This window comes from Alnus glutinosa, chromosome 9, assembly GCF_958979055.1.
Source record: "Alnus glutinosa chromosome 9, dhAlnGlut1.1, whole genome shotgun sequence".
Taxonomy (NCBI): Eukaryota; Viridiplantae; Streptophyta; class Magnoliopsida; order Fagales; family Betulaceae; genus Alnus; species Alnus glutinosa.
In genome coordinates this window covers 961459-982029 of record NC_084894.1, presented here as the reverse complement: position 1 = coordinate 982029, position 20571 = coordinate 961459, and the positions used below count along the sequence as shown (strand labels likewise).

At 34.9% G+C, this 20571-nt stretch overlaps 3 protein-coding genes across 3 annotated transcripts; 2 read left to right on the top strand and 1 right to left on the bottom strand.

Moving 5' to 3' along the window:
- The first annotated feature begins 2099 nt into the window (after positions 1–2099).
- LOC133876967 (DNA (cytosine-5)-methyltransferase CMT3) lies at positions 2100–12911 on the top strand. The gene is made up of 21 exons (XM_062315187.1): positions 2100–2378; positions 4199–4233; positions 4437–4542; positions 5508–5615; positions 5704–5823; positions 5908–6007; positions 6105–6280; positions 6404–6469; positions 6562–6822; positions 9003–9061; positions 9194–9260; positions 9364–9693; positions 9757–9825; positions 9908–9994; positions 10082–10169; positions 11105–11220; positions 11321–11425; positions 11514–11557; positions 11682–11751; positions 11845–11948; positions 12572–12911. The coding sequence occupies exons 1-21, from the start codon at positions 2205–2207 to the stop codon at positions 12744–12746; spliced, it is 2460 nt and encodes an 819-aa protein (XP_062171171.1). The 5' UTR covers positions 2100–2204; the 3' UTR covers positions 12747–12911.
- A 675-nt stretch (positions 12912–13586) lies between these two features.
- On the bottom strand, positions 13587–14226 carry LOC133878466 (uncharacterized). Its single transcript, XM_062317021.1, has 2 exons — positions 14027–14226; positions 13587–13799 (listed from the first exon to the last, which is right to left on the bottom strand). Exons 1-2 carry the CDS (start codon positions 14168–14170, stop codon positions 13707–13709), a joined length of 237 nt encoding a protein of 78 aa, XP_062173005.1. The 5' UTR covers positions 14171–14226; the 3' UTR covers positions 13587–13706.
- Positions 14227–15171: 945 nt separating this feature from the next.
- Positions 15172–19092, top strand: LOC133878175 (pentatricopeptide repeat-containing protein At2g36730-like). Its single transcript, XM_062316688.1, has 2 exons — positions 15172–15786; positions 17331–19092. Exons 1-2 carry the CDS (start codon positions 15248–15250, stop codon positions 18178–18180), a joined length of 1389 nt encoding a protein of 462 aa, XP_062172672.1. The 5' UTR covers positions 15172–15247; the 3' UTR covers positions 18181–19092.
- Positions 19093–20571: the final 1479 nt, after the last annotated feature.

Here is a 20571-nt window from a genome sequence, read left to right as displayed (position 1 = left end):
CCTTTAATGCAGTCATCGATTATCTCAAGAGGCCACAATTACTATGAGGAAATGTATAAATGACGAATAACACATTTTTTGCTATCATAATAATGCTTGTACTTGCTATGATAATCTGCCAAAGCCTGGTTGAGGAATAATTACGGGGCGTAAAACAAAAAAAAAAATGTTGATTCGAGTGTAAATACTATATTTAATATTTCATTTATCCACCATTAGATTATTAAATTAATGATAAACAATAATAATAATAATAATAAAGTAAGGCCAATACATTTCAACCAAAGACCCACACCCAACATCCATAGCTTTGAGTTTGCTATCCCGATCATGATTTTTCTACCCCTAAGAGGAAAGGTCCTTCCCTTTTTAGCCGGTTGTGGGTGAGGAGGAATTTGCAAGTTTGTGGAAAGAGAAATGCAACATGGACACCAAAAAATATATCCCGCGATGTCTCCCTTTTTTTTTTTTTTTCATGAACAACTTCAAACTTTCCAGACATTTTGTCTAAAAAGTCTTTGACATAATAATGGCAATCGGATCAGGATCTCTACAACTTTAAATAAATTATAGAATTTTAAAGTACGCAATTTGGACCATTTCTAAGCATAAAAACACTTAGAAATTTTTGAATAGATAGCCAAACATGCTTCCGCTTTTTCAAATTTTGAACAGTAAAAAATGAAAGGCGGAAAATGCCTTGCCAAACATATCTGCCGCATTTCTCTTATGGATTTTTTTTTCTTTTTTTCTTTTTAAAAAAATTTGGAAGTAGAGAAGTGGGAGTGAGATGAGAGTGTCTATAGCATTACTCATTTAAAATACCAACTAGTAATTGGAAAAAAAAAAAAAATACCAACTACTGAATTGTTTAGTTCATGTCTATTTAATACTAGGTTGTAATCAATTTTCATAATCTTATGTAAAAACCAGGAACCATTTAGGAAATAATAATAATAATAATAATAATAATAATAATAATAATAATAATAAGCTTTAGAATCTCAATAGAATTGAGTGAATAAATACTTTTACGAGTCCATTACAGTTTTTTTTTTTATTATTTTTTTATTATTTTTTTTTATGTTAATAATCTTTAATCAGAGCGTTAATAAAAAAGTGAGAGAAGATTAGAGTCAATCTTCTATAAAAACTTGAATCATTGAGGAAACAAATTAGAATTTTTCCTTTGACTTTTAACAAAAGTGATTGAATAAATAATTGTAGGAGTTTATTATAGTCTTTTCTCTTTTAATAATCTCGAGTGATGCTCATGAGAGAGAAAATGAGAATTTAATCAAATAATATAAGATCAAATCAAATCAAAACTATAAACCAGACGCAAAGTCAAATTCATTAGCAAATCAAATCGAAACTTTCCTATTCACTATAGGTTGGACTGGGTCCAGTTTCGGGTGGAGTCGCGGGCTCGTTTGGGTTTGTGATATTTTTGTATTATATTCAAAATTGAGAATATCGAGATAATTTGTTTTTTAAAATTATGTTTGGATGGTTTAGAAAACCTAAAATAAAATTAGAAAAAGTTGGATAAAATCTGAGGAGAATTTGAATTCTAAAAAACAACCCAAACATGTTTTTGAAAAATAATAAAATATAATAAAAACACAATTGTTGCCTAAACGTGCTCGTAATTGTTAAAAAAATAGAGATATGTTTAACAATGCTTTTTGGAGAAGTTTTATACTTTTTAGCAAAATATTAAAAGTATTAGTAAAACAATTTCAAATGCAAAACAGCTACCAAAATATTTAAAATTACTTTATCTTTTAGTATTTTATGTCACGTTAAAACACATTTAAAAAAATAAAAAATACATTTCAAAAAGTTTTACCAAACGAGCATGTTTTAAAAAGATGAGAGACTTATCTTTAAAAAAGAAAAAAGAAAAAAGAAAAAAGAAAAAAGAATGAGAGAATTTTGTGCGCAGAGCCAAACAGCCCCTAAAGCCCGCTAAGGTCCAAAACCCCGGACATGAGTGCACTCAAAAATCCACCTCACCAGACACTCGCTCCCTCCCAATAATTCCGCTTCCCGCCCATTCCCACCCCCATTCAAAAATTCACTCTTCCCTAGAAAAACCCTAACGCCGCTGTCTTCTTCATTTTAAACACCGCTTTATCTCCCTCCAAAAATCACTCTGTCTCTGTCTCTCACTCCCTCTTCGCTACTCGATCTAATCGCCAATGGCGAAGCGCAAGTCGCGGAGCTCCAAGGAGGCCTCGCCGGAGGCCTCTTCTCCGAAGAAGAGTAAGGTTGTGGTGGCGGAAGACGGCAACGTTGGCGAGGCAAAATTTGTGGGAGAGCCTGTGCCGGGGAATGAGGCGAAGACGCGTTGGCCTAAGCGGTACCAGGAGAAGGTAATGGTGTCTGCTTGTTTTGCACGTCTGAGAAAAGCTTTGTGTTTTGGTAGAAAGTGGAGTTTGGGATTTGGTTGCTGGGAATGCGAAATAGCTAGTAGTCTGGTTTCTGTGAAATGTGGTTGATTCGAGTAAATCAAGTTAAAAAATGTTTCTGAAAATATAAAATTATATGATGCTTTAATGTATGTTAGAGTATATGTCCTGTGATATCTGTTTGGTTGCTTAGAAATCATGTGTGCGTTTGGTATAAGGTGGATGTGGGATTTGGTTACTGGGAATGCAAAATGGTCTCTTTGTTTGTGTGAGATGAGGTTGCTTCATGGAAAGCAAGTAAAAGAACGTTTTTGAAAATTCACAAGTTTATGATACCTCAATGTATTTTAGTTTAATCACTTGATATATATGTCCGGATTTCTGTTCGGTTGCTTTTAAAATGTGGGGCTGGATAAAAAATGGAGAAATATGTGTATGGGGAGTTTTTTTGTTTGGTTGCTGAGAAATTCTGCTTGTGTTTGATATAATGTAGAGTACCTTTGGTTGCTGGGAGTGCAAAGGAGTCTCTTCGTTTTTGTGAGATGACATTACTTCAAGGAAAACATGTAAAAAAAAGGATTTTGGAAGTTCACAAGTATATGATACTTGGTGTATTTCAGTATAACCCCATGCTTAGAGCATCCCCAACAAGCTCTCCAAACTTTAACCAAATTTTAGCTAAAAATCTGCTTTTGTTATTTTAACTACCTACTTTTAACAAGCTTCCATCACCAAACTCTTCAAATATTTCTCTATTTTAATTTTGTATTGGTTTTAAGCAACTATTCCTAACAAATGAGGAGTGAAGAAAAGTAAAAAGTGAAGTGAAAGGAGAGAGAAATTAAAAAAAATGATAAAAAAAAAAAAATTGAATAGCTCATGGAATTTGTGAGCCAAATTTGGAGAGGGTTTCTCACATAACCTATTTTGAGGAAAGAGTAAAGAGGTTGCTGCATGGAGCACATTTTGGTTTTTCTCTAAAATTGGTGAAACTTTCAAAATAAAGAGTTTGATGGGATGCTCTTTTTTATATATATGTGTGTGTGTGTGTGTGTGTGTGTGTACACACACACACACGAGAAAGTCCAAGAAAGTCCAAATAGCATACTCATATGAGTCATCCCACCATCATCCTACTATGTTGATGTTGCTTTGTCAATCCCACTATATATATAGCATTACTCAAATATATCTAGAGAGAGAGAGAGAGAGAGAGAGAGAGAGAGAGAGAGAGAGAGAGAGAGAGAGAGAGAGAGAGAGAGAGATGACGTTTTCATTTCTGGGAGTTGAACTAAATATTTGTGTTGCGCTCACTTGGATATAATATAAATTGGGTGCGCAAAATGAAAATCTAAAACTCAACATTCTAGTTGCCCCTTAATTTTCAAACAAAATTTCATTATTTGACTGTGATATTGGGTGTTAAATATATTTTACTTAATGGTTTGTTAGTCCAAATTCATTTGTTTTGGGATTCAAAAAAGAACAAAAAAATCAATCTTAAAAGATCAAAGGAGCAAAAATAGGTTTTAATTTCAATTTTTTAGCTTGCTTTCTAATAAATGAAAGTCACTTCATGTAAACTGATTAGTTAAATTTGGGTCAGTTGAGTGGAAAACAAGAATGACTTCTTCCTTATTTTGGCGCCTAAGAACGAAATTAAAAATTTAATGCTTCCTCACACTGATTATCTCTACAACCAAGCAGAGCAATTTTGTTGTTTGTCTTTGTTCTGTACACTCATGTCTAAATTAATTATAATGTAACTCCATGTTTTATTTCAGAAGAAGCGTGTAGCTGGGGCAAAAAGTTCGAATGAGTAAGTCTTTGATGGAATGAGTTCTTTATTTATGTGGATATTTGTATTTCATGTATAGCGTTGTTTCTATGTTTTAACCTCCTATGTTTTGTTTTAGTATGCTATTGTGTCTTTATGCCTATCATGCTGTTTTTCTTTGAGTACCATTTTACTTTTATGGATGTTTGCTCCATTTGACTGGTACATTATGCTATTATTTGTAGTTGTAAGGATGATTCTGAGGAGGTTATTCAAGCTCTACGCCACTACACTCAAGCAGAGGTTGATGGAGGGATCGTTTATGTTGTTGGTGACGATGCTCATGTCAAGGTGAGTTAAAGTTTCAAGTGTTGTGTTATTCATTTTATTTTCCAATTTTAGTTTGAATAATAGTATTGGTGTTTAAAATTTGAGGTTTAAGATCATGTCAAATATAACTCAATAGTAAATTGCATTGGTTAAAGATCAGTAAATTCTTGTTTAAATTTGATCAAACTACACCAGACTAATTATATTATGTCTATTTATTGGAGAGAACAAATAAGATGACATTGCAATTTAGAAGTTTGGAAGATGCTTTCTGTGTGCTTAATATGGTATTTTGGAGAGAACACAATGTTCAAAACTTTGAAAATTGTGAGAGGACACCGACAAACCTAAAAGTTACTATGCTCAAGTTCTTTGTATGTAGGCTGCTTACAACTATTTTTGTTTTCTAATTTTTTAAAATGTCTTGATACGAGTTTTTTTTTCTTTAATTGGGTGTTTCTCTTATGTACTTTTTGTGTACATGAGTTGCTCTCCCTTTCGCTTTATTTTTGAGATTTTTACTACTTATTAAAAAGAGGTGGTGTATTTGTTAATTCCTATGTGTTCTTTGTGCACCTTGTGAACTTGAGTACTCTGATGCTTGTTTTAACTGTTACAACTAACTTTTTAAAAGTTGGTTTTGTTTTTAAATATATGGTCGACATGCTTCTTAATTGCTTACCTGGGGAAAGTTTTATTTTTGAGAGGTCGAGAATCTTTTTAATTTACTAGGATAAAAGAGAGATCTGTTTACCTAATTGACATAAGACAATAGTAATGGTGGTCCCCACTAGGCCTTGCGTAAAATTAAGATAAATTTTTTTTCTTCAGACTTATTTTTTTGAGAGTTTCTTGGTAGCTTTGTCATTAATAGAGCCTACATACAATGGTTTTGTTAAAATTAGAAATCTTTGTGAGATTCACACTTATACATGACAATTGTTATTATGGGATCTCATGTGTGTTTTTTTGTATGTTGTGTTTAGGCTGGCGAAGGAGAACCCAATTATATTTGTAAGATCGTGGAAATGTTTGAGGCTATTGATGGTGCTCTTTATTTTACAGCGCAATGGTATTATAGAGCTAGAGATACTGTAAGCATAAATTTTTACACTTAATTGTTTTGGTGCTCAATGCTTAGCTTTTTGTCTAATTTTTAATTTTATTCTTTTTGTTTTACAGGTTATTAAAGATCATTATAATCTAATCGATGACAAACGTGTATTCTTTTCAAAAATACGAGATGATAATCCGTTAGATTGTTTAGTTAAAAAACTAAATATTGTTAGACTTCCTTTAAATGTAAGATTGCCAGTCCCTATATATGCTTTTTTATTGTTTTGTAGTTATTATAAAATGTGATTGTAATAAAATTTTCCTTTTCAGATTGATTTGGATTCAAAGAGAAAGTCCATTCAAGATTGCGACTATTACTGTGATATGCTCTATTTACTTCCATACTCCACGTTCGTTAGCATTCCATCAGGTTGCAGTTCTCACTACCACTGTCTAATTGTACTTTTATTTGCGAATTGGAAAGATTTAATTTAATTTCTTATAATTTTTCCCTTTTAAACTTTTAGATGATCGGCAAACCAGTAGTGAGACATCAACGATTTCTAGTGAACTTGAAGAAGTTTCCCAAGCTAAAGAGCATCACAAGACGGAGGTGACATTACTAGACCTTTACTCAGGTTGTGGTGCTATGTCAACTGGATTGTGTCTTGGAGCAAATTTGTCCGGTTTAAATCTTGTTACGGTTAGTTCTATTTTTCTTTTAAGCCACTTAAACATATTGACTTGGCTAGATTTTCCATTTTTTTTTTGCCTTTTGTTTATTTTTATTCAATTAGTAGGTTGATTGTTGTGTTTGTTTTTGTAGAAATGGGCAGTTGACTTGAATGAGCATGCTTGTAAGAGTCTCAAACAAAACCATCCGGAGACGGAGGTATACTATCACAATCCATTTTCTTATATTGATTTATTCGCCTTTAATGCCTAGATGCAAATTCTTATATTGGTCCACCCATTGCAAATCAGGTTAGAAATGAATCTGCAGAAGATTTTTTGTTGCTGTTGATGGAATGGGAAAAATTATGTGTTTATTTTTCCTTGGGTGGAAGTGTTGACTTTCCACAAGAGTATTCGAATCTCTTTGCAAATGAAGATGATGATGTCAGTGATGATGATGATGATGATGATGAGGAAGAAGTTGGTGGTGAAGTGTTTGAAGTTGATAAAGTATTGGCAATATGTTATGGTGACCCCAAAGAGACAAAAAAACGTGAATTATATCTTAAGGTATATGAATTTCAAATTAAGTTGGAAAGTGTTGTGTCCCAAATGTTTGTTTTGGTATATCATTTCTCTTTTCAGTAGGGTTGTATGATTAGCATTCTAGATGTGTGTGAGAATGCCTTGGGACTTGGTTGATAATTCTCGGTCTTCATATTGATTAATCAGGTAGAATCATTGTAGTTGATTATAAACCAGTCTCTTCTGAAGAGAATAAAATGATAATGAACTCATTCCATCAATAAACTTAAGTTACGTTTTGTAAGCTAAATGATTATTTCATTAGAAAGAACAATTTTTGTTGAAAATAGAAGAATGTGGAATGAAATAATTTTAAAATAGCTATTTTCATGGTTCATGAAGGAATGACCATTCCTTAAATTGTCATTCCCTTATTGGCAATAGTAATTGCTATTTTAGGTGTTAGATCCTTATTATATACTCGAACACTAAACTATTCTATTCCACATTCTTCGGTTTCTAATAAAAGCTAATTCATTTTTTCTAATGGAATAGCTATTTCGCGTATGAAGCTATTCATTTTTTACTTTCTCAATATTCTTAAATCAAATAGTATAGTTTGATTTGGGTTGGCTCACAAGGCTGTCCCTCAACTGAGGATTTTGCAGTGGTCCTCTTTGTCAAGGAATAGATGGTAGGCTTCCTTGTGAAGTAAGACAGTGGGTTAGAAAAGGTGTTACTTGCCTGTCCTTCAAGCTTCACAAGTGGTTTTGGTTAATCATTTGAGAGTAAAATTTATGATTTACAGTCTGAATCTCTTGTTCTTGTTTAGAATTGCATAAATGCAGTTATCTTAGTGTCAAAAATTAGTAGGGGCTCTAATCTCATTAATTATCGAAATGAGTTAACTATTTTAATCTTGACGGACGAAGGTTTTGGGTCTAACTCGTTGGCAAGCTCGGTGCTGGGGTTGAGATGTTCTCGAAGGATCACCGGTTGGGTAATGTGGTTTTGGTTTCCACTGCTCAAGATAGGCTTGTCCCTGTGAGCTCTAGTCCTACTCTTTTGGCATTTTTGCTTGTGCAGGAATCAGCTACGACCTCTTTGGAAGCTTCTCTCAAGCCTGAGGGGTCTTCTCCAGCTCTGGTTTACCTCTTCTCTGGTGGTTCTTTCCACTACTCGAGAGAGGCTACGTCTTTCTCATCCAATGACGTCGATCTCAAAGCTGTTCCAAAATTGTTATAGGAAGGCTAGGGAAGGTCGAGCTGTGCAAATGGATGAGGGATTATTTTTCAATTTTGTGACGGCGATGAGGTTAGATTTTGCTGGTGGGATACCTTTTTCTCTCTCGAGTGCCACTCCTGAGTCAGAGTCGGGGGTACCCTTGTTCCCTATGGAGTTTAAGCTGGTGCAATGCTCTTGGGTGCCACCCCTTGTTGATGAGGCAGCTTTTGTGAAGCTTGTTATTAAGCAAACTCCTCCGGCGAGGGGTTTCTTACAGAAGGGGTTTTCTCAACTTGAGTTTGGCAAGGCAAGTTTTGCCTAAAATGTCGCGTCGCTATTGCCCCTAGTTGTTAAGGAAGATGAGGTGGTAGGGGCTCTCTCTCATTTGGTTTTTGCATCTCTCCAACAGCTGGAAAGTGTGAGGACCTTAAGGTGAACGGCTAGTCGGTAGGTTTTGGTCCGTTTGGAGAGGTTGTGTTGGATCAGGGCGATGAGGACTGAGGTGGGGAGGATGGAGTATCCCCTTTTCCTTTGGGTGTTTATTCGCCCGATTTGCATTTGGATTGGGCGGGGAATACTGAAGAGGATGAGGTTTTGCTTTTGGCTATCTTGGATGCCAGTGTAAGCAAAGAGAAGTTTCATTGGGAATCAATGATTGCGCACCGAAAAGGCTAAAGGTAAGAGGGAGGTGTTGAATTTGAAAAGCTTCATTAATTATGGCTATGATTATGCAACCTCTTGGCGTCGGAAAAGCAAGGTTCACATGATGTAGTGTTAAGTGCCTCTCGTGGGTCTTGTGTCTTTTGGGTTTATGGATTTTTTAGGGTCTTGCGGGTTTGTTGGGACTCTTTCTTTTTAGGCTTGTTTGGTTGCTCCTTTGTATACTACTTGTGTACTTAAGGGCGTTTTTACGATTTTTTGTTTTTTTCTAATAAAATTTATTGCTTATCAAAAAAAATTTAGTCTTATTATGCTCTTTGGGTCTTATCTCTTGTGTGCAGGTTAGTTGGAAAGGTTATGGTTCTGATGAAGACTCTTGGGAGCCAATTCAGGGATTGGGGTATATACAAAGAACTGAATTATCTTTTCCTTTTTTCTTTTTTCTTTTTTTATAAAAAAAATCAAATATCCTGTGTGCTTGTATATTCAATCTGTGCATGGAGATATTTTACAGCTATGGTTTATTCAACAGTAATTGTAGGGAAACTATAAAAGATTTTGTTACTCGTGGTTATAACTCAAAGATCTTACCTTTACCCGTAAGTTTGTTTTTATCTTGGATTACTATTTTTATTAGTTATTTTAAGTTTTTAGTTATTTTAAATCTTTTAAGTTTTTTTTTTTTTTTCATGAATCATGTAGGGTGATGTTGATGTGGTATGTGGTGGACCTCCTTGTCAAGGAATAAGTGGGTTTAATCGCTTTAGAAATAAGGATAATCCATTGGAAGACGAGAAAAATAAACAACTTGAGGTTTATATGAATTTAGTACAACATCTGAAGCCGAAGTTTGTTTTAATGGAAAATGTAGTCGACATTGTAAAGTTTGCCAATGGCTTTCTTGGACGATATGCACTGGGTCGTCTAATAGCGATGAACTATCAAGTTCGAATGGGGATGATGGCAGCGGGTGCATACGGGCTTCCTCAATTTCGTATGCGCGTTTTCGTATGGGGGGCTTGTCCTACTGAGGTATGTTCTTGCATAATAAAATTTCCTCATGTGTTTTTATGCTAATCAGTTTACCTTTTACAGAAATTGCCTCAGTACGCATTGCCGACTCATGATGTTGTCGTGAGGGGAGTTATTCCTCTAGAGTTTGAGGTACTAGAGGGTTCTCTATAGTACAATTTTTGGTCCATTTGTTAATGTTTTGTAATAAGATTATTTATTAAATGCTGTGTAGATGAACACGGTTGCTCATGATGAAGGACACAACCTTAATTTGGAAGAGAAGCTTCTTCTTAAGGATGCAATTTCAGACCTTCCTTCTGTATGTTTTATCATTACTTGGTAATATTTCCATATGTTTACAATTTTTGTTTTCTTAATGTAATTTATTTTTTTCTACTTCATTCAGGTTGGTAACTACGAACAACATGATGAAATGCCATATGATAAAGCTCCCTTGACAGAGTTTCAAAGGTTTATTAGATTGGGCAAAGATGGTAAGTTTGTGTATTGCTTACTTTAATTTTTCTAATTTATTGAATTATATTTTAAATTGGGCCATCTTTGTTGATGAAAAATAAGGTACTTCTTATTTGATCAAATTTAGTTGTATTTTTTTGTAATTGTTTTTCATGTTGAAGTCAATAGGTTCGTTCTGTAAATTTGTTTCCTATTTGATTTTTTTTTTTTCTATCGGAAATTATGTTGTCAGTTTATTAATCAAGTGAGCAGTACCCCCCATGCGAAATGCTCCTTAAAGGAGTAGTTCATAGTTTTCGAGATAATTGTATTGTACAGCTAAACTGTAGTTCGTTTTCATGTTGACGCTATTCAATGAAATAATGATGTATTGAAAAGATCAACTATAAAGTAGTTGAAAACCTTTGTAGATATCAATTGATCTATCTTAACTTGAGTCATGCTTTAGAGTTTTGCTCCTTTCAAGGAAGCATACTTCAAAGAAAAATTTAATTCGATGATATATAGTTGGCTAATAAAATTCACGATACATTATTTAAGACTGTATTGTTGACCACTAAAATTGGATATTGTATTTCATTGCATAGCATATTAGCATGTGTTTTAGAGCGTGCTCATGTTATAGAACATATTTTCGAACTATTTATATGTTATATCAGAAGGTTGTACTCACTTTTAGACATTTTACTATTAAGAATTGAATCCACAATGTTGTTATAAAATGAGTTCTTTTCTTTAAGGTTTTATTTGGTTAACTTATCTCAAATTTGTATGTATAGCTTGTGCTTGATGTTAGTTTTGTCATAGACGTTCTAGTTTTAGAAAAATTCCAATGAACAATCTTGTCTTTTCTTTTTTTGATTGAATAATTTTTCAAGGCCAGCAATTTTATCAATTAATATGACAGATGAAATTAAAAATTTACGGTCTTTTGTTGGGCTTTTATTTGCAGAATTGTTGGGTGTTTCTCAAAACCCTAAACCATCTGAACATCTCCTCTATGATCATTGTCCACTGAAATTGAACGATGACGATTATCAACGTGTTTCTAGGATCCCTAAGAGAAAGGTTTTTTCTTTTGCTATTCATTTCATACAATATCTATTATATTGCCTTTTTATTAGAATCTTAATATTTTCCATTTCTATTTTATCTGACATTATATTAGGGAGCAAATTTTAGAGATTTACCTGGTGTTCGTGTTCGGCCTGATAAAAAAGTCGAATGGGATCCTGACGTAGAGAGGGTTTACTTGGAGTCAGGGAAACCTTTGGTAGTTTTTCTTTCTAATATTTCTTTTATAGAAATTATTTTGGGCCATTTTGGGTTGATGAATCTTATTCTATATTGTGTATGTCTAGGTACCTGATTATGCAATGAGTTTTGTCAATGGAAGTTCATCAAAGTAGGTATTTCTTTGGCAAAACAATGTTAAAAGAAATTACTGTAATTATTAGTTGCTCTTTGTTGATTACTTCAGTTCACCAATTGATATGCTTCTCATATGTTGTCTTTCCGAATTCTTTTAGACCTTTTGGGCGTTTATGGTGGGACGAGACTGTACCCACAGTTGTTACTAGAGCAGAGCCCCATAACCAGGTTGCCTAATTGTTTACTCTGTTAAATCATAAATGGATATGCAAGTAGATAAGTAGTTCTTAATGGCTAACACTATTATGCATCTCTTTTCAGGTAATTTTACACCCAGAACAAGATAGGGTGCTAACGATACGTGAAAATGCCAGGCTTCAGGGCTTTCCTGATTATTACAAGCTTTGTGGGCCTGTTAAAGAGAGGTACCTATTTCAATAATTACATCCTCCAGTTCATGGTTGGAGAAAATAAAAGGCAAATGTGTTTCTATTAACGAATCTGATGAGTTTGTAGAATCGAAATTAATCTTTGTATTTCTTTCCCGATTTTCACAATGCTTAGAAGCGGATGCTAACAGAAGAGTATAATTTGATGAGGGAACTTGTCTTGAATATGCAAACTATCAGAGTTACTAGGGGATTAACACCTCAAACATTATATTATACATTTCGTAGACATATTTTTGCTATTTAGAACTTTGAGAAGAAGGTTTTGGTCTAAATTAGTTAAGTAAAGCACACCTAACTATAATATTTTGATCATTGTCATATTAGCTTTCTGCGTGTATAAATGTTTGTGATGTCAGTTGATATGTTAAAAGGTTTCAAACACAAATTTTCAGGCATTTTCATCATTAGTTTGACATCTCATTAACTGCAGTTACTTTTTATTTTTAGGAAAGGTACATGTATCTCCTCAAATTACCAACCTATTTTCGATGTAGTTGTATATTTTCCCATTGTAAAAACAATGTTTTGATGGACGTATAAGGTCTAATAATGTCTTGTCACTTGTAAACACTATTGGTGTTGGTTTTTTTCTCCAGATATATTCAAGTTGGGAATGCTGTTGCTGTACCAGTTGCTCGAGCGTTGGGCTATGGATTAGGCTTAGCATGTCAAGCCTCCATTACTCTTGAAGAACCTTTATTTAGGTTGCCTCCAAAATTCCCAAATATTTTGGAACGGTATTCTTCTGCGGCATCTGAAGATGATGCTTGATTTTTTTTTTTTTTTTTTTTAATTTTAAGGCATCCATTGTATTTGAGCATTATTTAGGTGATTGTAATTTATATTTTTGTCACTCTGATATCTAACATTGTTGTATAAACTTAATGCAAGCACAATCGCGTATTCAATGCAAGTACTTGATAGTTGATAGTGTTATGCAGTGTTGCTGCTAGAGGTATTTTATTTTTCACTATAAATCCCTAAAAAATTGACAATTGGGAAAAAAAAAAAGTTGATTAAATGCTGAATGAATAGCCAAAATGGGCTTCAAACCCTATGTAGTATGTGCTAAGAGGAATGCATAATGCATATGTCTTTCTAGATTAGCAGATGTACGTTCTGTCTCAGACTGTTTCCTTCTCAACTAATCCAAAAATCAAGCACAAGATTTTCATCCATTTATTTCAAGGCTCGTCAGCCAATGAAAAGAAACATAGGAAGACCATGTTTTTGGCTGTCCGTTTGTTTTCAGAGCAAGCTTTGCCCACAAAGATATATGGGATTTGTGATCTGTCAAACCCAAACCTACACAACTTGCAAATTAGATACCAGCTTAACACGAAATGAGCGGATTAGAATTGTAAAATTTAACCTGTTCAATTAAACGAATCGGATTAGAGTTCATTTATATAGTTTTATAGTTATGACTTGACACGACACAGTCTTGACACCATATATGATTGACAAAACCTGTAAAGTTGACACGAACGTAATATGAAATTAGTAGGTTAGAATCGAGGGGTTTAACTCATTTTATTCAAAAACCCATTTTCATATTTTCCTTTTACGTCAAAAACAAATTGATCAAACAACAAAAGAATTCCAACACAATGAAACAGAAATTGTAACAACGTGATTTCATCGAAACTTGGGATTTTCTGTTCTACATCAACTTCAAAAAGACAAAATAAAAAAGATGCAAACCTTAAGAAACTATTATAGCATTTGAACTCATTTTAGACTGGGATTTGGTCTGCCGGTAACTGGGAAAGGAGGCAAACGGAGAACAGCTTCCTCCGTCTCTATCGGGTCCGATCTGAGTATCTACCAAGAAAAAAAAATCACACAAAAATCAATCGAAATTACCACCTTTATATGGAAAAATATAAACTAAATTAACAAAATGAATTGCACCACAAACTCAAACACTAATGTTTTCCATCCTCAAATCGATCAAAAGCCCACAAAACGGAAACCCCGTATGAAATAGAAGCTACAGGCCTCAAATGTATGAACTTCAAGAGAGATAGAGAGAGAGAGAGAAAAAGTACTGGGTCTTGGAGGACAGGCTTGGTGTCGTCTTGAGCAGGTCTGAAATGGGGTTTTGGTTTGTGGGGATTTTCTGAACTGCTTTGGGCGCAGGTTTTGTTCTTGTTGGCGGTGGCGGATTTGATTGAAATCTCTGAAACTTTCATTGTTGCTCTCTCTCTCTCTCTCTCTCTCTCCCTCTCCACAATACCAAAAGGTCGAGCGACAAATTGCGACTAAGAAATCAGGCAGCTATGGGCCATGGGCCTGATCGGTCAAAATAAGGCCGACGAGTCTGATACAAAATTGGTATTTCTTTTTTTTAATTTTTATTTAATTTGAACATGAGATACAAAATTAATTGATTAGGGTTGATGGATCAAATACGTTTAATTAAATAGATTGGTTTATAATTGACACACATAATTTTTGTACTCATGCATGCATTGACAGTAACACAATTCGAACTCAATACGCTACATTTAGAACTAAAAATATTTTATACGACTCACAAACTCGACATAAGCTAAATACGAAATTAGTAGGTTAAAGTTGATGGGTCTGGCTCGTTTAATTAAATAGGTTAAATTTAAATTAATTTATATAATCTTATAGTCATTCCTCAACAAAATCGGAGCTTGACACTCAAATATTAATTACCACCCCTAATCCAAATTAACTTTAGAGATTAAGAAATCATACACTTATATCTCTTATAGTATAACTAATCACAAATCATTGGACCGTGGCAGGCATTAGGATTAGGGATTCTCAATATTTTTTTTTCTTTTTTTCTTTTTAGTATTTAGGGTCGGCTTCTTATTTATTTCTGTCTTCAAATATATTTAGTTTTTCATATCAAGAATTTTTAAAAATAAATTTAATCATTTAATTATTATTTTACCATTACCTTTAACACGTGTGATCCCAAATATTTTCAAACATATTCAATTAAAGCGTAAAGTAAATTACGGAGACCGTTTAAACGATTTTTGTTATGATATAATGTCAAATTACCAATTGTTCAAAAAACTTATAAAAATAAAAAAAATAAAAATTGAATCCTTTAATTAATATTAATTCCGGGTTATTTTCAGTCACCCTTCCCATATATAACTGATAATATTATTGGACCAATCTGGTCTCTAGATCTTAGGAGTGGCCCAAGGGAAACAATATTTAGCCAGTTAGGCAGTTACTCTAATTCTAAAACTGATGTTGGTTTTGAGGCTTATTTGACTATCATGATTTCCCGCCAAATTCAAAGCCTCATCCAACGGTCAAAAACTACTACCCATCTTCTCCAACTCCAATCTCTAGTCTTCAAGACCGCTCTCGATCACGACACTGAGATTGTCTCTCGGTTCGTCCTCTCCGCGTGCTCGATTTCGGTCGATTTTGCAAGATTAGTTTTTGATAGCGTGCCGATTACTCCACCCCTTTTTGCTTGGAATACAATCATTAGAACGTTCACCAAAAGCTCAGCTTCAATTGAATCAGTGAGGCTGTTCTCTCAGCTCCAAAGGGTTGAGCTTAAACCTGACAATTTCACGTACCCTTTTGTTTTGAAAGCCTGCGGTCAGTGTTTGATGTATGGAGAAGGTGGGGCAGTGCATTCGATGATCATTAAGGAGGGTTTTGATTCGGATCGGTATATAGGGAATACCCTTTTGAGGATGTATGCGGCTTGCGGTGCAATCAGGCTTGCAAGACGCGTGTTCGACGAAATGCCTGTGAGGGATATGGTTTCTTGGAGCTCCATGATTGCGGGATATGTTGCTTGGTATGTCCTTTCATGCTTCAATCTATATGCCCCTATTCAATTTCCGTATGTTGCTAAACCTTTTTTCAACTGATTGATTGGTTTGTTTTGAATGAAGGCATTGTTAAGCTTTCCAATGGCTTGCCATCAGTAGCACTTGCTGAGCATAGGCTTGCTATTTAATGCATTTGGTTTTTCCCAGTAAAAATCGATAAGTAATGTCATTGGTTACCTCCTCCTTTGAGCTTACAAGCCTGATAATGATCACATAGGCTTCTTTAGTTCTTGAATTGTTCGCTAATTTTACGCCCATTCTTCAAAATGCTAATGAATTTCTAGAACTATTGTGCTGACTCTGCTGGGTCCTGAACTAGTACATGTTCCTTTTGTTAATAAATTCTACCAACTTTTCTTCTTTGAAGATGCATTTAATATTCCCAACATATGCAAGTGCTAGTACAGTAGAAAATGTGATAGGTAAAAATTTCGCCTGACATATCCACATACTTTCTCGATTGATTCTTGATATATAACCAACTTGTTGTCATGACAAAAAGTGCTTGAACATATTCCTTAGAACTATGAACTTGCGATTCAAATTCCTTTGACATTTAGAAAGAGCCCTAAAATAACCCCACATGTAAGAATTTAATGATAACTGAGTAGAAAATGGATAAACCAGCCAAACTTTGTAGCTTGGCTACTCCTATAAGTCACTTGGGCCCTGAACTTGGAGAGTAAGTTCCTAGAACGGATGTTTTTTCCAGTTTGAGGCTTGTAATGCTGTTCAATGTCTGCAATGTTCTTCATGTGTTCTATTTCCACAAATTTACTGCCTGAAAAACTCTTCCTCTCATTTCCTAAGCATTCTACAATCATCTAGAAAGCGAGAAATTAACTAGTACTATTTGATAATTTACTTTACTCATGAAAAAAAAGAATAGAAAAAGGAAACCTGTATTACAAAAGGTTTCTACTTTTTCAACATATCCGTACTAGATTAAAAAAAAATAAATAAATAAAGGATTTAATACTACTGCGTTTCCTTTTTTTCTTTCCCCCTTTTCTTTTAGTGGGGGAGGGGGTCACTAATAGTTGGTGAAACCCAACTTTCTTAGAATGAGATTAGTATGTGATTTGCTAAAAGAGATTAATTTGTTAGACTTTTATGATATATGATGCATTTCTCTGTATGCATTACTTATTATCTATTCAAATTTCCCTTTGAGCTTTTGTTCTCCCCCACCTTATGCTTTACTTTTTAATTAGATTTATAAAAGTTGCAATAAGCATGCCTAAGCTTCATGGGATTGCAGAAAGCTTCATCTCCAAATCTTGATTTGGAAGAAAGTCATCTGTGGTTGTTATGAGGTTTCAAGCATTGTTAGGTTAAGGAAAATCAATTAAATTAGTCAGACTGACTTTTATTATGTTTTTGTCTCAAGTGCAGTCATTTCCTTTATTATGTAATTCTCCGGTTAATATTAATTTACAGAACAGAGTCCTTATTTATTTGCCTTGACCTCTGCTCTCTTATGTTTCTGTTATTTTTCATATGTTTACAGCAACCACCAGTCAGATGCTTTTAAGGCATTCAGACACATGAAACTGGCAAATGAAAAACCAAACTCTGTTACTTTGGTCAGCTTGCTTTCTGCTTGTACTCGTCTGCTTGATATCAGAGCAGGGGAGTCCATTCATTCCTACATTATCATAAACCATATGGGATTGGATGTTGCTTTAGGGACTGCTCTCCTTGAAATGTATTCTAAGTGTGGGCATATTAAGAAAGCTTTCCAAGTTTTCAATTCAATGGTTGAGAAGAGTTTGCAGTCTTGGACTATCATGATATCTGGTCTTGCAGATCATGGCCGTGGGGAAGATGCTATCTCATTGTTTACCAAGATGGAACAAACTGGGTTGAAACCAGACAGCATGGCATTTGCTGGGATCTTGTCAGCTTGTAGCCACTTGGGTCTTGTTGATGAGGGTGAAAAGTATTTTTATCAGATGGTAAGAGTTTATGATATCAAGCCAACGATGGAGCATTATGGATGCATGGTGGATTTGTTTGGAAGAGCTGGATTGATTGACAAAGCTTATGAGATTATCAAGAACATGCCAATGGAGCCTAACTCTGTCATAATCAGGTGCTTCCTGGGTGCATGTAGAACCCATGGCCAGAGCTTTTGTTTTGATGATAAACTGAGGAAACTCTTGCTTAAATTAGAGCCGGAACTTGGAGCAAACTATGTGCTTGCAGCTAATGTATCTTCTTTATCTGGTTGCTGGAATGATGCAGCTGACCTGAGAGTAGCCATGAAACAGAAGCGATTGATGAAGGTTCCTGGGTGCAGTTGGGTAGAAGTAAATGATGGTTCTGCAGAAGTAATTACGGAAGTGGCTGTATATTGACTTTTGATCTCGGGCCAATTAAGAGTCATATTCCTATGCAACCTTTTAGATTCTGCTGAGAAAGCAAGGGTGAAGAAGACAAATTTGTAAGTTAAAGGGGCAAAGTATTAATTGTAAGCACAGATGAAATCATTGGTCAAATGTGTATTTAAATTTCTAAATAAGATCCGTGCACGAGTGGGAGATGGAGACGGTTACTTCTTTCTTCAATCTCTCTGGTTGAGTCGATGTGACGATGATAGGAGCTGTTGGTTCCCTTCCAAAAGGCGGACATTCACGGTCAGATCTTTTTATCATGTGATTAGCCCCCCGCTAGCCTTTCTTTCGCTTGGAAGAGCATTTGAAGGAATAAGGCATATTTGAGAGTAGCTTTCTTTGTTTGGACAGCAGTGTTAGGGAGGACCTTGACCTTGGATAATCTAAGAAAGAGGCCATCATAGTGATAGACTGGTGTTGCATGTGCAAGAAGAGCGAGAAATCCATTGATCATCTTCTGCTCCATTACGAAGTAGCTAGAGATTTGTGGGTGTCTGTTTTCCGTCTTTTTGAGATAGAGTGGGTAATGTCCAATCGGGCGGTGAAGTTATTGGCTAGTTGGAGCGAATGTAATTCTTGTAATTTTGAAAATTGTGAGAGAATGGTGGTAGGGTTAAAAGATATATTGTTCAAAACTCTTTAGGGGTGGATGGTTGCTATCAATAGTTCTTGTTTTTATAATTTTCTAGAATTTCTGAATTTGTATTCTTCTTCTTAAGTGGTGTCTCTCTTGTATACTTCTTGCGTACTTGCGTTACGCCCCTTTGCGCTTTCTAATAGGATTGGTTTACATTAAAAAAAAATCTCAATAGTCATCAACCCAGCAAGTAGTAACCAGGAATTGGTACTAATTTGTACAGTACAGCAGAACTTCCATATGCCATTTTTTTTTTTGCTTTACATAGGGTTAAGGTTTTTGTTATGGATATCTAAAATTGTTGTAGTATTGGAGATTGGCAGGGTTAACTTGTTAAGCACAGGTTGGTCATCATGATGTGTACAAATTCAGTTAAAATTCTGGAGCACAAAGTTGCAGTTTTATTTGTTTTCTGCTTTGAGCAAGTGATTCTTTACATGGCATCGATAGAAGTGGTGCTTATTGGCAAGGGTTGCACGTCGCAATACATCTTGTGAGTTGTTATTGTCCGGAGCTGGGTTTGTTTGACAAAACTTTTTAGATGGTACTTTTTGCTTTTTGGTTTTAATGTGACATAAATGTGAAAATAGTTTTGAGTAATTTGTGTTTTGAGTTGTTTGTTAATGTTTTTGCTTTTTTGCTAAAAAGCAAAAAGCTACCCTAAAAAGTGTTGCCAAACGTGCCATTGTTTTTTAAGCTTGTAGGGGATCTTATTACATGCTCACTCGAAAATTGTCAAAACAACTAGAAGCTTTCTAGGAGTAACATTTTCCTATTTGTCTTTGTGCATATTATAGAGTTGCCTTTTATTATTTGGCATAGTAACCCATATTGGATTCCTCTGAAATTCCAGCATGGCCCTTACATGTCACTAAATTAGTGATTGGTAACTGCTGATCCATAGAGATGCTAATATGAGTCTACAAAATTCCATGCACATGCCTCCACTTGAATGAGTTAAATCTATGCTTAGAGGCTTGGTAAATTATTCCCCTTGTTACACAGTAAGTTTCAAAATACAGAGTCAATAATTCATTCTAGTGAAATTATAGTGCATTGAGTCCACCAGAATAAATACAATAGGACATCTAGCCTCTATCATTTTCTTTTTCCTTTTCTTTTGGCCGTCTCTCCTATATATCTCTTTTTTATTGTTCCTTACCCTTTCACTCACTAAACACTTGTCCTCATGGCTGCAGTTCCAGGATCAAGAATGTCAAGTTTCAGCCTCGCAGAGCAGTGGCTCCTAATGGCAGCTATAATATTCATATGTGGATTTCTGGGTTATGTAATTTATGATGCAATAATGGCTACAGCGTCCGAACTATTGGGACGTTTGCTGGTAATTTCTCCTCTGCTGCTGATCATTGCTGTTCACTGGCTCTCCACAGGCAGCCATCTTAGCCTCCCAATGCCAGGGTCCGAGCCAGGTTCCATCCACCGAGCCGGCGGTTCGCCTTGGGGAGTGGCCTTTGTACTTGTTCTGCTTTTCCTTCTCATATCCTACCAACCTTCCTTGCATGGCCTTATCTTCTAAAGCTAATGTATGTCCCTTCACAAATGTGTATGCTTTGGTTGTATAATGTAGTCTTCTCCAACTTTCCTTTCATTATCATGGAAAAAAGAAGCGTGGAGAAGAATTAGCTGCTGTTACTAAGCTAGAAAATTGTGATTTTGGGTATGGTTTCTTTATGTCTGTTCAACTCTCTTCTTGTAAC

What these genes read in the sequence shown, in the direction of transcription:
- LOC133878466 (XM_062317021.1), bottom strand. Translation starts at nt 14,170, where the DNA reads ATGAAAGTTTCAGAGATTTCAATCAAATCCGCCACCGCCAACAAGAAC. An exon ending in AGCCTGTCCTCCAAGACCCA is followed by an intron (nt 13,800 to 14,026) that starts GTACTTTTTCTC and finishes TTTTCTTGGTAG; the next exon opens with ATACTCAGATCGGACCCGAT.
- LOC133878175 (XM_062316688.1), top strand. Translation starts at nt 15,248, where the DNA reads ATGATTTCCCGCCAAATTCAAAGCCTCATCCAACGGTCAAAAACTACT. An exon ending in ATTGCGGGATATGTTGCTTG is followed by an intron (nt 15,787 to 17,330) that starts GTATGTCCTTTC and finishes ATATGTTTACAG; the next exon opens with CAACCACCAGTCAGATGCTT.
- LOC133876967 (XM_062315187.1), top strand. Translation starts at nt 2,205, where the DNA reads ATGGCGAAGCGCAAGTCGCGGAGCTCCAAGGAGGCCTCGCCGGAGGCC. An exon ending in GGGGCAAAAAGTTCGAATGA is followed by an intron (nt 4,234 to 4,436) that starts GTAAGTCTTTGA and finishes TATTATTTGTAG; the next exon opens with TTGTAAGGATGATTCTGAGG. An exon ending in GTCAATGGAAGTTCATCAAA is followed by an intron (nt 11,558 to 11,681) that starts GTAGGTATTTCT and finishes GAATTCTTTTAG; the next exon opens with ACCTTTTGGGCGTTTATGGT.